This window comes from Poecilia reticulata, chromosome 13 (genome assembly GCF_904066995.2).
Source record: "Poecilia reticulata chromosome 13, P_reticulata-male-v2, whole genome shotgun sequence".
NCBI classification, from domain to species: Eukaryota; Metazoa; Chordata; class Actinopteri; order Cyprinodontiformes; family Poeciliidae; genus Poecilia; species Poecilia reticulata.
Window position 1 is genome coordinate 23,197,854 of NC_088842.1, and position 17,679 is coordinate 23,215,532.

The 17,679-nt window shown below is 40.8% G+C and overlaps 1 protein-coding gene across 3 annotated transcripts in view; it reads right to left on the reverse strand.

The window, feature by feature from the left end:
• Positions 1-806: 806 nt before the first annotated feature.
• numbl (NUMB like endocytic adaptor protein) overlaps positions 807-17,679 on the reverse strand; it is a 66,009-nt gene continuing 49,136 nt past the window's right edge. For all 3 annotated transcript variants that reach the window (XM_081614380.1, XM_008426104.3, XM_008426102.3), the window contains 7 exons: positions 15,829-15,903; positions 14,377-14,451; positions 11,034-11,174; positions 8,504-8,711; positions 8,088-8,357; positions 5,564-5,743; positions 807-5,484 (listed from right to left, as the gene is read on the reverse strand). In XM_081614380.1, coding sequence (XP_081470506.1) covers positions 4,352-5,484; positions 5,564-5,743; positions 8,088-8,357; positions 8,504-8,711; positions 11,034-11,174; positions 14,377-14,451; positions 15,829-15,903 — 2,082 coding nt within the window. In that variant the 3' untranslated portion in view covers positions 807-4,351. The remainder of the gene's footprint in view (positions 5,485-5,563; positions 5,744-8,087; positions 8,358-8,503; positions 8,712-11,033; positions 11,175-14,376; positions 14,452-15,828; positions 15,904-17,679) is intronic.

Genomic DNA, 17,679 nt, shown 5'->3' on the forward strand with positions numbered 1-17,679 from the left:
TGCACCAGATTAATAATGAAGCCATGTAAATAATTTGCTGACCTTGCTTTTCTAGGCTATTTTAAAGACTGTTTGCAGATATGCTGTGTAAAACTTTTTTTTTTCTTCACAGGGCACATTTTTTATTTCATTGCCCTTCATTTGAAGAATATGCGAGTTCCTCCGTCTGTTGCAATGCATTGCAAAACATTTGTTGTAAGTTAAGAAAGGCAGAGTTCTGATAATCGTTTTATCTGCTGTCTTTGTGTGTTTTTGTTAAAAAGTGCGACTTTCCTATTCGTAGCATCTTTAACAATAAATTTTCATTTGCAGTGTGCATAAAACGCCTTTAAAAGCAGTTTTGCTCATGTTAAAGAAACAGCTTTATGATATGGGGTTCTGTTGAGGGGCTATGACTCGTCGATAGTTGAGTTGTATATTAAAAATATTTAGTATCTTCAATTAGATGGTATTTTACACACCTGCAAAGATAAATAGGATGATGACCAATGAACAGTTAGTGAGTAAATGAATGAATGGATAAATATACTTGATTAAATGACTGTTGCAGAAAAATATGGTTGGTTTTGGCTAGCTGCCCATGAGGGACTGCCCAGGGATTCAAGTGAACACATACATTTTTATGACATAAATACATACTGTACTACATACTACGTAGATTTTCTGTAGCTTGTTCTGCAATCATGTTTACACCAGTTAAAAAACAAATAATTCAGGAACAAATAAGATCAGATGCAAGCTGGAAAACAGCATGAAAAGGTAAATGAAAATAAGTAATTTTTGGGTCATTGACACATAAGCAGGGATAATATTATATTACTTTATTTATCTTTTGTACAATGTAATTACAATACAAATATGTTGGTTTAAATACAAAAACTTCTGTAAATAAAGATTAAAAATAAACTCCACTGGTTCGCTTTGTTACCATCACTAAGCTAAGGTTTTACAATCAAGTTGATGAGGTCATTTAGTTTGCTTTGACGGAAAACACAATTTATAATTTGGAGGGCGCGCAAACAAGAGTCAAGGGCAAAAGTGGTCTCTGAGTGGACTAAAAGCATCTATTTTATGGACCAATCAATCAACCAATCAATCAGATTAGCTTAATAAAGAAAGGAAGGTAGAGAAAGCAGTTTGCTCAGATTGGAAGAAATATTGATTTAAACCAAATTGGCCGAAGCCTGGGAGGAGATAAAATGGTACAAATTAGGTCAGTCGCCTATAAATTTGGATGACGGAAAAAGTCAGGCCGTCAGCCGCAGGAAGGGAGTCGTTAAGTTCTTTAAAACAAGGAGCAGATAATGTTAAAAGTGGCAGTCCGTATTCATGGAGTGAAGCAGGAGCATCTCTGATCGGATCATAGCTTGTAGAAGAGAGAAACCACCTGCAGAAAGCCCTTTGATTATTAACATTTCTGCTTTTTTTTTATGCTGGATCTCCTCAGCGGGACCCGACCTTACCACACTCAAAGCGCTACCTACTTAGTTGAAGTTCAAACTGCATCACGAGTTGCACAGTTTGAGAAATTAAAAAGGAAAATTTGTGACATTGCAGTCAGACAGCTGACATTTTGTTTTAAACTGATCAGAGGTGTTGCTCCACAGTGTTTGAAGCTGCAGAGTGTAAAGACACCAGAGACGCTGTTTGTGTTGTGGACGTAATGATGAATATGTCTTAGCTCTAACCAAACCTGCCTCCTGCTTTTACATCCTATTCAACCTGTTTTGTCTACGTTTCTTCCATCAGACGTCCTTTTCCTTACTCCCTAAAGGTGCGACTCTGTTTCCCCTCCCTCAGTTTCTCACATACAGCTCGTTCTCCATGGTAGCAACATGTGCAGTTGTCCCTGTTTATGCGTCAGCTGAAACTTTGATTTACATTCACTCAACATGATTATTTCCCCGAGTCGCAAGCTCTCTGGTTGCCCTGAAATCTACAATACCTTGCAAAAGTATTTAAACCCCTTTGAACTTTTTCACATTGTGTGCCATTCAAACCACAGACATCAGTGCATTTTATTGGGATTTTATGTGATATGCCAAACAAAGCTGTACATATTTTTTAAAGATAATGGCTTAGATCAAAGCCTATTTGTGGGCTAGAATGTCCTAGTCAAAGTCCAGATCTAAATTCACTTGAGAAGGATGAGAATCACTCTTTTAAAGAGGTGGTATTATGTATTTTTCCAGGCACATGGTGCCATTTTATATCACATTCAAGTAATTCTGTTAGAAAAATGACATACAGGTCTGGAAAAAGTGAAGAGCCCACTGCACCGAACCCCATTAAAAACCTCATGATTATTCCACCAAATATTGATTTCTGAACTCTTCCTGAGTTAAAACATTAGTGTTGTTGTTTCTAAATGAATATGAACTTGTTCTCATTGCATTATTAGAGGTTGGGAAAGCACTGCATCCTTTTCATTATTTTGAACATTTTTCATTTTCTGCAAATAAATACTAAGTTTTTGCTTGGAATTTGGGAGACATGTCAGTAGTTCATAGAATAAAATAGCAATGTTCATTTTACTCAAACATATACTAATAAAGAGTATAAGAATAAAGAGGTTTCTTCATTTTTTTCCAGAGCTGTAAATGTAATAAAAATAACTTTTAAAATAATTTAACTTCACAATTTGGCGCTTTGAAATTGGGCTCCTACTCTTTCACTTTCCTTTCAGGATGTCGTCCCAACAATGTCACCGTAAACAGCTGTTCTTAGGAGAGCCAGACTGAGAAGCAGTTTGTACGATGAGCTCAACAGACAGAAAGTTCCACCAGGTGGTTGATAATTGCTGCTGCCACTAGTTTAGAGGAGCTCAGTGGGACGCTAGGCAACCAAGAATGGCTGCCACAGGAGATTCAAGGATTTCTTAAACATGCATGGAAGAATCAAAGCAACACTCCAGCTGTGTTTCTGACTAGGAAGTAACATTATAACATGATATAAAGCTAAAAAAAAGCTACATTTTACATAATACTTCTCTTTTTTAATTTCTGATGATATTTTGATGTAATTTCCTACTTGGAATGTGCACTACTTTGTTTCGGTCCATCACATGCAACATGGCAAAAAGGTTCATGGGGGTGGGAATACTTTTGCAGCGCACTGTGAGTGTAGCACTACCATGATACTCAAAGAGGTGAGTACACAATAATTATTGTACGTGAGGAGCGTATACCCTGTGTCAGCAGACATATGAGGATTTGTGAAATCTGGAATGTAGTGCATCGTTTCTCCATAGTTGCACAGTGAGGAGGAGCATTTTTCTTTTTTTCCACTGAGTTGTTAAAGTTCCTTGTGTTTGTTTGGTGAAGACAGACTGCTTGTGTGCTCTACTGTATGTGCTGGTTATCCTGAAGTGTCTCATGCCCTTGTTGTTAGGCGATTATCAAAGTAACAAGCTACACATCCAAGTGACACCGTTTTGATTTATCAGGCCTCAGCAGTGAGGTGGAAGAAACATGCGGCTATATACACCAGTCTGACTCATCCCAGTACGCAGCTGTAGTGGAAGTTGTGGTTATTTGGTTCCTGTTATATGATTAGGATTCCCACAGTGCTTTCCTTTCTCTGCTGTCATAAATCAAACACATTGGGATAAATAACATAAACATGCTTCTGAAACTCGGCTTCAGCTTACGGGTTTCAAGGTACATAAAACATGTTAAACTCAGAATACAATAAATAAAGCAATTTTGGCCATAAATCTGTACTAGTGGTCAGCAAGTCGTTTGGACTCTTCCTTTCAGGCATCCAGACTTCTGCCCCACTCGGCTGAGATCAGCATCGGTGTGTTACTTGAATCTTCTACACCTTCGTCCACGATGTTGCCAGACACCATAAAACCGCCACGATAAAAAAATATAACAAGCAAACGTCCAAAAATATCTTTTTGAGTTGGAATGCATCCAAGTTGAGTCCTCTTTTTTAAAAAAAAAAGAAACCACTGACCCCACAGTGCTTTCAGTAGGATGAACATGCAGTAAATCTAGGGACTTGCAGCAGGGAAAACAAAGCCAGAGTGGAGAAGCGATAGCACGAAGGAGAGAATGTTGACGGTTGGACTGAATGGATTCAGTTTGTGAAGTTCAGACAGCTGGAAACCTGATTCTCTCAGACTGCAGCCCAGCCGACTGCTGAGTTTGTCTCTATCTCACATGGGATCATAAAGAAAGAAATTAAGATCGTAGTAGCACTGACTCCAAGGCTGCCACAGGCTGGATGCTAGACCGTCTGAAAGGACCTGTATACCAATTAAGCAAAAATTCCTGGAATAGGTTCCCATCTTCCTCGGGCTTTAACCCCAGAGCAAGATCTACATTGTTAAGAGCCAGAGTCCAACTCAGAGCTCAATCTCAAAAGTTTTTTGCAGACTGTTGGAGAATGGATTGGCTGTGGCAGCCGGTGCCTTGTTCCCTGTCGGTTGCGTCGCTCCTTTTGTCTCCAGTGCCGCCCACTTGGCTTCAAAACGATCATCGTCTTGGGAGTCGCTAACCCCTGGAGCGGTTAGTTGGCTGCCCTCTGGAGGCCAGCTCTCTCCACTGCCACCACTGACCGAAGTCCCGTTCTGGAGGTTCATTGCGGCTGCACTGCTGTGGGGTGGGAGGCCGTTAATGGCTGACGACAGAGGTGGAGTGGAGGAAAACGTAGCTGTGTTAAACCCTGAGGGGTGTCCGGTTGCGCCGGCCGCTCCTGGATAGGAGTGGTGATGCCCGACAGTGCCCACTTTGGACCCTCCAGCAGCCGAGCCCATGGTCGGACCTGTGCTTGATGAGCCTGTGGCGGTGCAAAAGGCATTAGCCACCATTTGTGACGGTGTGATGCCTACCACAGGCACGCTGGCATTGGGGTAAGTCATGCTGCTAGCCAGACCAGGCATGTAGGTCTGCATCGGCATGAAGGCAGGTTGGACCGGCTGGTTGGCAAACATCCCAACAGGGGCTGGAGTGGCATCAAAAGCAAGGGGGAATGGTTGCATTGCACTTGGAAGGGAGCCAGGGGGCCCGGGCAGAGAGCCCTGCATCATGGGGGCTCCAGACATGCTCGGGCCCGACATAGTTGGGATGGACATGGACGGAAGAGACATTGGGGGGCCCGACACTGGAGGACCTGGTATTAGAGGAACAGATGATATTGACATGGGTGGAAGAGGCATTTGGGTTTGACACGGAAGGGCAGAAGGGCCAGAGATAAGAGATTTGGGCAAAGTACCGAGGGGCAATGGGACACTAGATACTGGGGCAGAGGACAATGTCGCCTGTGTGGATATATGATGACTGGTTACGGAAGGGGGCCCAGGGATGGCGGGTATGATGGGCCCAGAGGGAGGCGTCTGCTGGGCTTTGACAGCCTTAGAGACCTCCTCCAGCCATCGCTCAGCCTCTGAGGGGGTGCGCTTGTGGCCGCTCTGCAGTGCAGCAGAAACCGGAGGAGGGGAGTGGAGAGAAGGTTCTGGCTGCACCCAGGATGAGGTGGCTGGAAACACAAACAAAAAGAGCTTCAGACAGTGGGAACAAACCATCTACAGCTAACAATCTTCTGCATTCCTTCTTACCCTGGAGAGGTGCAGGCGGAGGAGGCAAAATTGGGGGCACAGTGCAGGTCGGAGGGCAATTTGCAGACATAGATGGGTTGGAGAAGAGCTCGTCTGATGGCTTGGCGAAGGATGTGTTGATCTGGCAACACAATGCATTTATACTACCGTCACCCTCACAAGGCAACCCCATGTCCATCTCTGGTACCGGCAGGAAAGGGATACATAGAAAGCAGAGAGAACAAAAGGAAAAACATGCAGATGAGACGAGAAGAAGCTTGAGAAATGAAACAAATACTTGAGCTAATGATGTTAATTCAAGGATGTTCAGGATTTAATAATTGTTGGTTACTAATGTGAAAGATATTAAAAGCACAAGATATTTAATTGTGTATTTTCAAAACTGATCAGCTACAGATAAAAGCTATAAAGATTTTCAAATGTATTTACACCACTTGAACATTTTTTCCCATTTTGTCACATCCCAACCACAAATTTTACTGAGATTTTGTGTGATAGACCAGCGGTGTGGGTACGGCTTTCAGCACATTTAATCTTTTCAGAAAATTGCATTTAGCCCACCTTAGTCTGTACTTTGTATAAACACTTTTTTGCTGCTGAAAAGTAAATTCTAACCCCAGTTTAAAATCGTTCACAGCCTCCAACAAGTTTGATTTCAGGATTACTTAGAGGATGTAATGTGACACATGCATTTGCATGAACTGTGTATTATTTGTGCTTTCATTCCTGGTGTCTTTTTCCTCACCTACAGAATGTGTTTAAAAAGTGAGAAATGTACACCTGCAGGGTCTGGGTTATATTGGAGAATACCAATGGGTATTGGCATCATATCTACCTTTCAGGTTTTCTTTTTGTTTTGTTTTGCATAGACCAAGGATATGTAAGTCTTCATCCTGCAGAGCTTAGAGGCTCCTTTAATCATCACACGTATAGGTGTAGAGTAAAAGTGCATGTTTGTTTTGTTATACCCCTGGCAATAGGAGGTTTCTGACTGGCTAGTTTGGTTAGCTGACTGACTGTACAGATCAATACTTGATATGTTTGGAGTGTCACCAGGGAGCAAATAAGCAATTTAATTGCCTTCTACCATTTAAGTGAGTATGAATGTGTATGGGAGCACTTTGAAGGTAATATATGATCAGAGCCTCCACCTCTGTATTCATACATACTGTGAACCATGGACTAAAGGTTTCTACTGCTGACGAGGGTCTCTCTGTGTCAACCAATTAAACAAATTATCTATCACTGAGTGCCTATTTGAAACCATAAATAAATGGATAAAATGAATGGAGGTGTCAAATGTCAGGGCCAAACAAGATTAAACTGGAAAGCTACTGGAATATGCTACAGTAACTTTACATTTTTACAACCTTTCGTTAAAACCATTTTCTTTTTAAAGTCAGTTTCTTTATGTGCAGCAGGTCACATGTTACTGGTGTCAAGGTTAGGAGGAGACCCCTACATGTAGGCTTGGTAGAGCATTATTGCCTCAGGGTTTTTATGAAACTGAGTCAGAAACAAATCTTTTGATTCCAACCAGCACATAAAAAGCAGATAAATATGAAAACAAAAAGTTTAAAGTTCCTATTTCTGAGGTGCTGTGAATGCTGCATAACACAAACAAACAAATAAACCTCCACTCCACCAACTCAATAATGAAGATATTTTATAAAAAGTTACTCTTCAATTACACCAAAGAAGCTTACTTATGTGTGCAATAATATAAACACTGAAATCTAACCTAACTGGACCGGCAACACAAATGTTAAAGAAATTTGTCATAAAAATTGTGAAATAAATAAACATAAAGTAAAACTTTATGTATATAATCATACGTATATAATTAATCCTCAGTTAATTTAATATGGAGAGATCTTAGATTATTGGTAAGATGTAAATATTGAACCCGTGAAATGTAATTCCAATCAAGTTTCAATCTACACCAAATTCTGCTACTGAAACAAACGGCTGCATTGTAAATGGTCAAAGTTTCAAGTGGTCCAATATTTTGTCCATAGTTATATTAACTACAGAACTGAATTATTTGAGTTGCAGAGGGCTAGGAAGATCAAAATTCAATCAGCACATTTGTAAAATATTTTCACAAAATCCATCTGTTTCGCCAACCCTTCTAGATGAAATAACATTAAGATATTACTGAGCTGAAATGGATTCTCTGGCTTCCTCCCTCAGTCCAAAAACATGGCTGTTCTTTCTAAATTGCCTCCATGTGTGTTTGTGCATGATTGTTTGATGTTTGATGATAAACTGGCGACCTGTCCAGGATGTACCTCACTTCTCACCCAAAGACAGCTAAAGCTATAGACAACAGATGAGTATAATAATGTAATGATACAAGAAGCCTAAATCATGTAGCGTTTTAAATATCTAAAAGCTTAACCTAAAGAAAATCAGTTTTGAAGTGACAAATCTTCTGTTTCCAAGGTCACTGAGGACAGAATGTCAGTGGGTGTCTACGTTTGTCAACATTTGTAAGCCAATCTACGAAAATGTCCCAACTCACCAGGGTTCGTGGCCTCAAAGTCTGTTTTGCGCTGCAGAGTGGATGGCAGGTCATTGAGGCGAAGCGACAGCTGTCTCTTAAAGGGAGAGTTCTTCTGACTGAGAGCTGGAAATCCCCTGAACGAGCCTTGGCGAACCAGCTGTTCGATGGGTGCATGGCGGCGAGGGATGGCGTGGGGCCCACCTGGTTCTGGTCGCTCCATCTGGGACGCCGTTCCCTCGGGTGGAGAGGCCGAGCCAGGAGGGAGAGCTGGGACGACAGAGGGCTGATCTGAAGGAAACAACGACCTGTGCTCAGTGATGTATGAGACCCAAACATGCATCCCTGCAATATTTTCCAAATAAGTATATTTGACAAGATTTTGAAGTGACTTTGAATTTACGGTGAGCGGTGAGGACTTGGGAGTGGTCTGCTACCTTTCTTTTTATCCTGCATCTTCTCATCTCGCTCACTGCTGCTTCCCTGCTGGCTGGAGGATGAATTGATGCGGAAGGAGCCCTCGCGCACGAAGGAGGTGCGACTGGCATCGAAAGAAGCCGTCACGCCACACTCCTTCTCTCTGCGCTGCTTTCTCTCCAGACAGGCAGCGAAGGCACAGCCAACTGCATGGCTCAGTCTCTCGCCCTGGTAGGAAACATTTGGGAAAAAAAGAAAAAAAAAAGTAATTTATTAAGCACACTAATCAGAAGAATCTCCTCTACATTTGTGAGAAAAAAATCTGTGCTCAGCTTGTACAACCACAATTTGCATACTGTTTTTTCTGGATGTCTTTATCACTCTTTCACACCATTTTGGAGGAATTTGTCCCAAAATTTAAATCAGGTTTAAATCAGATTTTTGACCTGTTTCTTGCAACACCATAATTTTTTCAGCCCCTCTGTTCTAGATATCCTGCTAGTTATAGCCAAGCTTAGGTGGACAGAAAGGGAACCCTCATTTCTCTCTCAAAGACACTTTGGTAAACAGAGGAGTTCAACCGAGGTGACCACTCAGGTCCTGCAGCAGCAAAATAAGTCCAATTCAGCAGCTTCCTACCACGGTGAACAAGAGTTGTTATAAAGCTATAGTGCTATGTTTTGCTGTTTTGGAACATAGTACTGTGCATTAAGTCAAACGTTGTTTTGGAAGCTTTGAGGTTCATTCAGAGTCAACTCTGCAAACCAAACTCATTCACTCTACATCTTTTTCAGGAGAAGCTGCTTCCTCCTGGCATCCCTATGCAGATAAACTGTACATGTTAAGTTTTCTTATCATTGTAATGTAATAAATTATGCCCTTTTAAGCGCTGTATCACAGTGTGTGCTTTCGGAAATTTATCTTAACATGAATTTGAGGTTTACTGTGCATCATTATTAACTCCGGTAAACATTGGCAGCTGCCTAAAATGTTTTTCACTAGTAAAGAATCTCACAGTTGACATACTTAGAAATTTCCTTAAGGCTCGTCCCAGATTAACAGGAAGAAACAGTTGCTTCTGTCAGGTCGTTGGTTAATCCTGCAGACCAGTGTTGCTCATTTAAACCTTGAGCTACAGCTTCACATATCCACATACATCCTTCAGAAAGAACATCAGCCTTATCCCAAGATTTCTTTTACCAGCTTACTCAAGAGAAATATTTTAAGAGGAAAAAAGCTGACACATTATTTAAAAGTTGACAAAAAAAAAATCTGAAATCTAAAAATAGGACATCAAACTTGATTACTTATTTATTATTGATTGTACCCTGAGACACTGTAGCTGAAAACTAGTCTACAGGGCTAACTTTGCAATATTTTGTGGTGTGCATTGTCGCTTTTGAAATAAATAAACAACAACAAACACGGGAACTGTTTCTGATTATTTCATCTAATGAAGTATAAAACGTTTCTGTCTTGCTTCCAGAACTTGACAGTTTGATTTGTCAGATAATACACTTATTTGTTTGTAATTAACTTAGATGTAAAGGACCGGGTTGCATTCCCATTTGTGTCTAATTAAGGTAATTGGGATTAGGTTGTAAATCCCTCATGTTGTCAAACATAAACATGAATTAATGACATTTCAAAGAAACCAGTTCCATAGCATTTTCTCTACAAAAATGCAGGATGTCTGTCGCCTCAGCAGCGTCGCCGTGCAGAAGAAAGGAGACAGAAGAGATAGTTTATCTGAAGATGGATGGGTAGAGATATAAAACCAATATGTGATGGAATCAGAGACAGAGACAGATAACCACAAAGGCTTCTGGTTAATCCCGTCCTCTAATCCCGCAGGTCTGTGCTCTGTCCTTCTCTGTGCAGATTATTAATCCTCTCAAACAATTTAAAGCTAAAAAAAAACCCACAAAGAGACACAGATTCTCAAGAGATTTGAATTACGCAAGTCAGCATTGGCTTCATGCAGTTTAAAAACAATTGTACTTTAAGATGTCGGCGCTACGGATGAATTGGGCGACTTTTCATAGCAACATTAAAGCATCCATCCTAAAATTTGTCTAATTTGCCCTTTAATATGACTTGATCAAAATATTGAAAAATAAACAATACAGTAAAAGAATAACCAAAAAGTATTGTAAATAAAATAGTCCTACATTTCTACCAGTGCTATTTTCTAGGCTCAATTTATACCCTAGTTATTTGTTTTTTAACCAGAACTGTATTCGTTAACTCTGACTACAGATTCTCTAAAGTCCAGTTTGTGATTTACAAAAACGTTGATTTGTAAAAATGAAAGATGAATGTATGTTTTCAAAAAGTACTGCTACAAATCCAATCTTGTGAACGCAAAGTTGGCACCTCATCACATCAGCTTAACGCATCAATAAATCCTGAGTGTTCCCATCAAGTTTCAACAGTGGTTACCAATATGCTATAGACTGGAGCAGAAATCTAAAATCAGTAGAATTTATATTTAAAGAAAAGTAAAGCAGGTTGGAAAAATTGCAGGTTTTTGACGCTGAGCAGCCTCACCGAGTCCTTCAGAGCCATGAAGCAGTGGCACATCCACCGTCTGGTGGTTCCATCTCTGCAGATGTAGGAGAAGGCCTTGTCGTAGTTCCGGTCGGGAGCGCAGAAGGAAACCTTCTCGATGGTCTGGTCCACAATGAGGTCCTGACAGAGGAAGTCAGAGGAAGACAGGAGAGAAAGGCGGTATTAATCAGGCGGGACGTTCCACAGTAAAAACCAGTCAGTAGGCACTGTTTCATTTGATTGTGTGAGGCCTGAAGAAGGAGAAACAGAAAATCCTGGGCCAAACTTGCCCACTGACTGATCCCGATTACTTGACATACTGCTTTAGGTCCTTGCTTAACTCCATGAAGCTTCATCCTCTCTCATTGCAAACCCGCTGATGACAGAAAAGACCACTAACCACCAACTAATGACACTGACCCTCTTTGAATCTTTGGGTCGTCTCCACTGCTTGCCCTTCTTTGTCTGAAAGGGTTATTCAGCTGCTTTCAGTCTACAGTCACTATAGATGAAACTAAGAGGGGGGCCCCGGTCTTTCTCTGTGTACATTAAGGGGCCCCCGGCTCAGCGCTTTGACTCGCACTCAAACACAGAAAGAGAAAGAAAACAAGAGGCGAAGGGGAGAAGAAAGGGAGCAGGGTTCACTCACTCATCCACACACTTCCTTCCTCTCTTTCAGAGTCGGCGAGAAAATAAGACGGGTAGAGCACAAGGAGAGAGAGAGAGAGGGAAGTCTGGAAAAGAGGAGAAAAGGAAGGAGGGATGTGGAGAGAAAGAAGTGGAAGAATAGGAGTCCATTCAATATGGGCCAATTAGTGAATCAAAGGGGATGCTGGTACCAAGGTGAAAGGCTGGGGAAAGACCAGTGTTTGTGTGGTAGCATGTGTGTGTGTGTGTGTGTGTGTGTGTGTGTGTGTGTGTGTGTGTGTGTGTGTGTGTGTGTGTGTGTGTGTGTGTGTGTGTGTGTGTGTGTGTGTGTGTGTGTGTGTGTGTCTTTCTTCCTCAGCACACATCCCATCCAAAACAGTTTGATGATGTTTTTTCTAAGAATTCATATTAGAAGAAGAAAAAAACTGATGTTTCGTTAGGAACAGCACTGCAGCCCATGACTCAGACTGTGTCATTGAGAAACAGCTTTGTGCTTGAAGCCCAAAATGCTGCTGAACAAATTGAAAAACATAATGATGTTTCTGGTCCTTTGTATTGATTCACTGGGAAGGTGCTGCAGAAGTGCTGCGTGTTGCACACATGCATAAACGAGCTTTTTGATTTGTTTAGATGTAGGTTTTTAAAAAATAGTTCTGACTGAGGAAAGATGATGAAGAGATCCTTAAAGGAGGAGGAGAGCATGAGTAGTGATTGTCACTGCATGTTTTTAATAAGACACATTAATTGGTAAGAATTTATCTGGGTTTCTCTCCATCACTGTCACTGAGTGAAGAATTACTCACTGCTTCTATTTTCATTTGCACAAGAAGAGAATCTCCTCATATTTACACTGCTAAAAGCTTTGTTTGAGCTGAAAGATCATAAATCTTTCCATAAATCTAATATTGATTGACAAACATTATTCACATTGATGCATCAAAATCTTTTGGTAACACTTTATGTGACGGGGTGTGCATAGGACTGACATGACACTGTCGTAAACATGACATAACGCCTGTCATGATGAGGAAGGGGTTTTCATGAATGTTTATGACTGTTGTCATGTAGTGACATTCTGTAAATAGTGACTCTTATTGCAAAGTGGACCATTTTAATGGAAAATTGTAATGCAAGTTTTAATGCATCCTTGAATTAAAAGTGTAATTTTTTAGAAAATAATGCAAGGTTGACACTTTTAATGCACTTTTAATGCAAATTTGCATTAAAGGTGTCAGTATTTATTGAATGACTCTTCATAACAACAGTCGTAAACAGTTATGCAGCTATGCAGTCCAAGTCCAAGTCGTCTGTAGGTTCAGTCCACTCCAGTTTAATTCAGTTCACTACAGTTTAATACAAACTAATTATAACCCAACTCAACTACAATTAGGTTGAATATATTAGTAAATGTCAGATTCCCTGATATTATAAAAGTTGACAGTTTGCATTAAATCATGTTAATCATAAACTCCATTTGGAAATGATTGTGATCTCCGATTTGGGCACTAGTCGGCAGTAACTCTTACATACCGCTCCTTTAAATGGCTCAAGCAACATTAACATTATTCCAACACTAAGCCTGGACAGAAAGAGAGATATTATGAAAACAATGCAAAGTGTAAGAAGAAATATAGTCCCCATCTTTGAGGAAACAAGAGCTGAACTCCAGTGTCACAACATTTAATAGCCTCTGCAGACACACACCGCGAGCCAGATCAAGTTTAAAAGTGATATGCTATATGGCTGAAAAAGATAAAGGAGGAGAGAGACGAGAGCCAAAGGAGAAAAGTGTGATGAGGGAGAAGGGAAAGTGAGGCCAACGTGTGTGTGGTGTCCAAACAAAAATAGTAAAGCGAGGAAACAGAAGTGGCTTCAACAGGCTTTGTTTTTCCTTCCTCTGCTGCTCTTCATCCTGCTTAGCATTCAATAGAGCCGCAGCTATCTGTACTCACTGCTGGAGACCTGCCTCGCTGCATAACACCCCCCACACGGGTGCTTGTGTGTCCGTGTGCGTCCTACCAGACACTTATGGCACAAACTTTTACACAAACAATCGTTTGGGAAACCGATGGAGGATCCTTCTGAAAAATTAAACGATTTCAAGTTTTTATATATAAAAATACGAAACAAAAAGGGGTGCAGTGGCACTTAAAGACACTTAAGTCAATAATATGACCTAGAGTGTGTTCAAGTATGTCTCTACCAGCACTGCTAAAAAAAGACATTTCAGTTCATCCTACTTTGCAAGACAGGTTAAACTGAGTCATACCAAACTGCATTAGTGAACATCAATTTTCAAATTTTGCCATAGATTCTGGTCTAATCTCATTTTATGCCATTCCACTGTGGTTCTGGGTGGATTTAGGGTCATGGCCGTGCTCGAAGGTCAACCTTCACTCCAGTTTCATGTCTTCTGCAGCTTCTACAAGGTTTTCTGCAAGAATTAACTCCACCCCCATCCATCTGACCTAATTCCCTGTCCCTGCTGAAGACACACATCAACTATGGAGAATGCACATTTAGGGTGATGTGCAGGGTTAATTTTCCACCAACATGTTTCATTTAGCATGAAGGACAATAACTTCACTTTTCATCTCATCTGGCATCTAAAGATGCAAATAAAAAGCTGGAGGAAACAAATAGGATGGAACTAACAGATTCAGGTCAGAGACGAAAGAAAGAAATGTCATCTTACCTTAGTTTTGTCATCAACCACCCTGAGTCCATCAGCTGAAACCCACAGTACTGCTTTTACCGTCTTTTTGCCACTCTGCAAGGGCAAAGAAGAGGCGAAAGAGAATTAATGAAAACTGAATTTGATGGAAGCTAATCTAAATGCTTCATACAAATTATCACTGCATCCTTAGGGAAGGTGAAGTGGTACAAATGTTTGAGCAAAGTAAAGACTGTTCCAGCTACTATTTTCCATAACTAGACATGCTTAAACAGCACAAAGCATTGTATAAGAGCATGAGACATGCAAGCTAGAGATGGAGTGAGAGAAACTGTGCGAGTGAAGGATATGGTGATCAGGAGAACAGCATGGAGTCGGCTTTGAGACTCCATTTCAACACAATCAGATTGATGCGAGCGAGGATGGGAAAGGAGAACATAGTCAAGCAATGAGAGAGCAGAAAATGGGAGGAGAACTGAATGCGGAGATGGAAAGGACAATCAAAGGGAAAAGACAAATCCGAATGACTGAAAACAGAACATATGTGACTCTGTTTTCCACAATGTGTTCCTTTGAGTTCTTTGGTTACAGAGAAAAACCACGTATGGATTTTGAACAAAGTGTCTCCTGTGGTACGCTGCCTTTCCACTATTGCTGTCTGACAGCGACCATTCTGTGTCACCATTTTCACACGCTCCCTGTTTGAGTCCAGCCTCCCAGGAGGGGGGCAAACTCAGTGTGTGTCATTGTGTTTATGTGTGTGTGTGTTGTGTTACAGTTCACTCTCTGTTGTCTTTTTCAGCATCGGACTTTATAAAAGCAAACACAAATAAACGTGGACTCAGACCCACCGGGGAGAGTGAAAGCAGCATTGTAAAGTAAACAACAATAAGGGAAAATACTGGGCCAGGTTACGTCTCCAAGCTTCATGTGTGGTGTGCATCTGTATTCAGCAGCCCTGAGCCCTGAGCCAATACTTTGTAAAACCAGCATTCACTGAAATTACAGCTGCAAGCCTTTCTTTTTTTTTGTGCAAGTTCCAACAAATTTGCAAAATAGCTCTAGTTCAGTCAGATTGTATGAACAGCATTTACAGAAAACTATTTTCAAATCTTACAACATATTCCTAATTGAATTTCCATCTGAACTTTGACCATGCCATTCAGACACACAAACATGATTCGATGTCAACCATTTCATTGCAGTTCTGGCACCTTTATTTTTCTTTTCTGCCTTCCACTTCACAAATATGCCCTACTTTGTGTCGATCTGTCGCTATAAATCCCAATAAAACACATAGAAGTTTGCCGTTATAAGAAAATTTGTAAAAGATGACTGGGTGGGAATACTTCGGGAAGGCGTATGCGCACCGGCAAATTCCTCAGGGGTGAACATGCAACTTTGTCTGCACGACAAACTGGAGCTGCAGAATAAATGTGCCGGGATGTGTTTTGAGTGTGAGAGCGTACTTACAACTTTCAGCTTTTTCACAGCTTCCTCACAAACATGCATTCCTCTTGACTCCTCCACCTCGACGAGTCCCAGGTACTGCAGCACAGACAGATAGAAAATTAACATCCTGAGAGGATGTCTACTGTTTCCTGAGGACATTTCAGGAGCCGGGATGACGGAAACATGTCAGAATAAAAATGAGTTAAAAAAAAAAAAGCTACTAAAACCTCATTACTTCCAATCAGTATTTTGGTAATTGCGCTGAAATTGTGACATGAGCAGCAAATCTGCATTCACTGTTGGGTTTCCAGCTGTATGAGGGTCCTGATAATGAGGGCAGGAAGAGAAAGTGAGAGGAAAACTGAAGTCGGTTATAGCATGTATTCCTCTTTTGTTGTCTCTCCAGTTCTCTGCTCTGTGGTACACTCGGCGCCCATGGGGGCACAATTAGAGTTCTCACAGCTTTGCTGGAGTCAGAAGCCAAGTGTAAGAGGAAGACGGGCTTTAAAATATCTAAGGACAGGGTTTGAAGAAATCTGGTTGCTGAACTGAAGAAGCATGTGCTGAACAACATGCAGCCAAGTCGAGGAGTCTTCTGGGCAACTTTTCTGCTCTAGTTTTGTTGATTGCTTCCCGTCTTATTTTTAGCAAGTGATGAAAATTAGAAAGTTTAGTCACAAATCGATGCAGAAAAGGCATGGCTGATAACAGTCAAGCAGCACTTTCACCCTTTCCAATTGAAATTAATTTTAATTAAACCAAATGTCAATGTGCATCCAAGATGTACATGTTGGAACGACCTCTGCAGAATCTTATAAAAGCTCAATAAGGTATTTCTGGTCCAATAGCAAACAATATAGGATGGATGTTGCTTCACATAAACCACATGCAAAAGTTAATTTAAGATTATGCGTAGGTCACATAATTATAGTCACAAAAGTATTCCCCCATTCGTACTTCAATCTACTTATTATGTGCATTTGGAGAAATCCCTTCAGTCCATTTCACAGATTTTTGTAAAAATATTAAGCTGTTGTCAGGAATAAGAATGACTAAAACCTCCCGCTGCTTGCTGGAGGATCATGTTATGGTCCAATGAAACCAAACTGGAACATTTTGGCTGCAGTTTGGCAACTGAGCAGCCAGCAGTGAAAAATGAAAAGGAAAACACAAACCTCAGAATAAAATAAAATAAAATAAAAGACAACTGAAAAACCAACGAGAGTTGTCGGCTCATTGCCTCATTGACTGTTGGTCAGGTTTTGGCAGCAGCGTGTTGTTTTAACTCCCTCCCTGCCAACAACTTACATAAATGAATATGATCTGCAACAGGATTAAGGAAGAATAATCAAAGTTGTATTGAGAGTGTGTTATCCTGATTCTGAATCAATGATTAAAAAAAAAAAAAACATAAAATGTCTGAGCTAACAAAGTGTTTCATGGGAAGCTCCGAATGAGAACTCCAATGTAAAGTTGATGTAAATAGCTGGACGTTAATGGTTGTCAAAGCGAGGAAGGTTTGGGAACAATAAAAAACACATTTTGCTCTCCTTGCTGCTCTGGTTAATCAGGATTGGGCTCAGAAAACCTATTTTGCTCCTTTAGCAGAGTTCAGCGACTCCTGGGGAGGCATTAATAGTTCATGACTTGAGAATAAATTTAGAATAAATTTACTACCGGCTTTATGCTGCAAACCCTCCACATCCCATCATTAGCCATTCAGGAAATTAAGCTCAGCTCAAACTTTGCTCTTTAACATGTTTGTATTTTCAGTTCTCCTCTCTTATCTTGTTCAATCTCTCCCTCTGTTCGCCATTTCCATTCCCAGGACGTGTCTTTGTCCCCTCTGTGTGCCTATTTCATTCCCCCTGT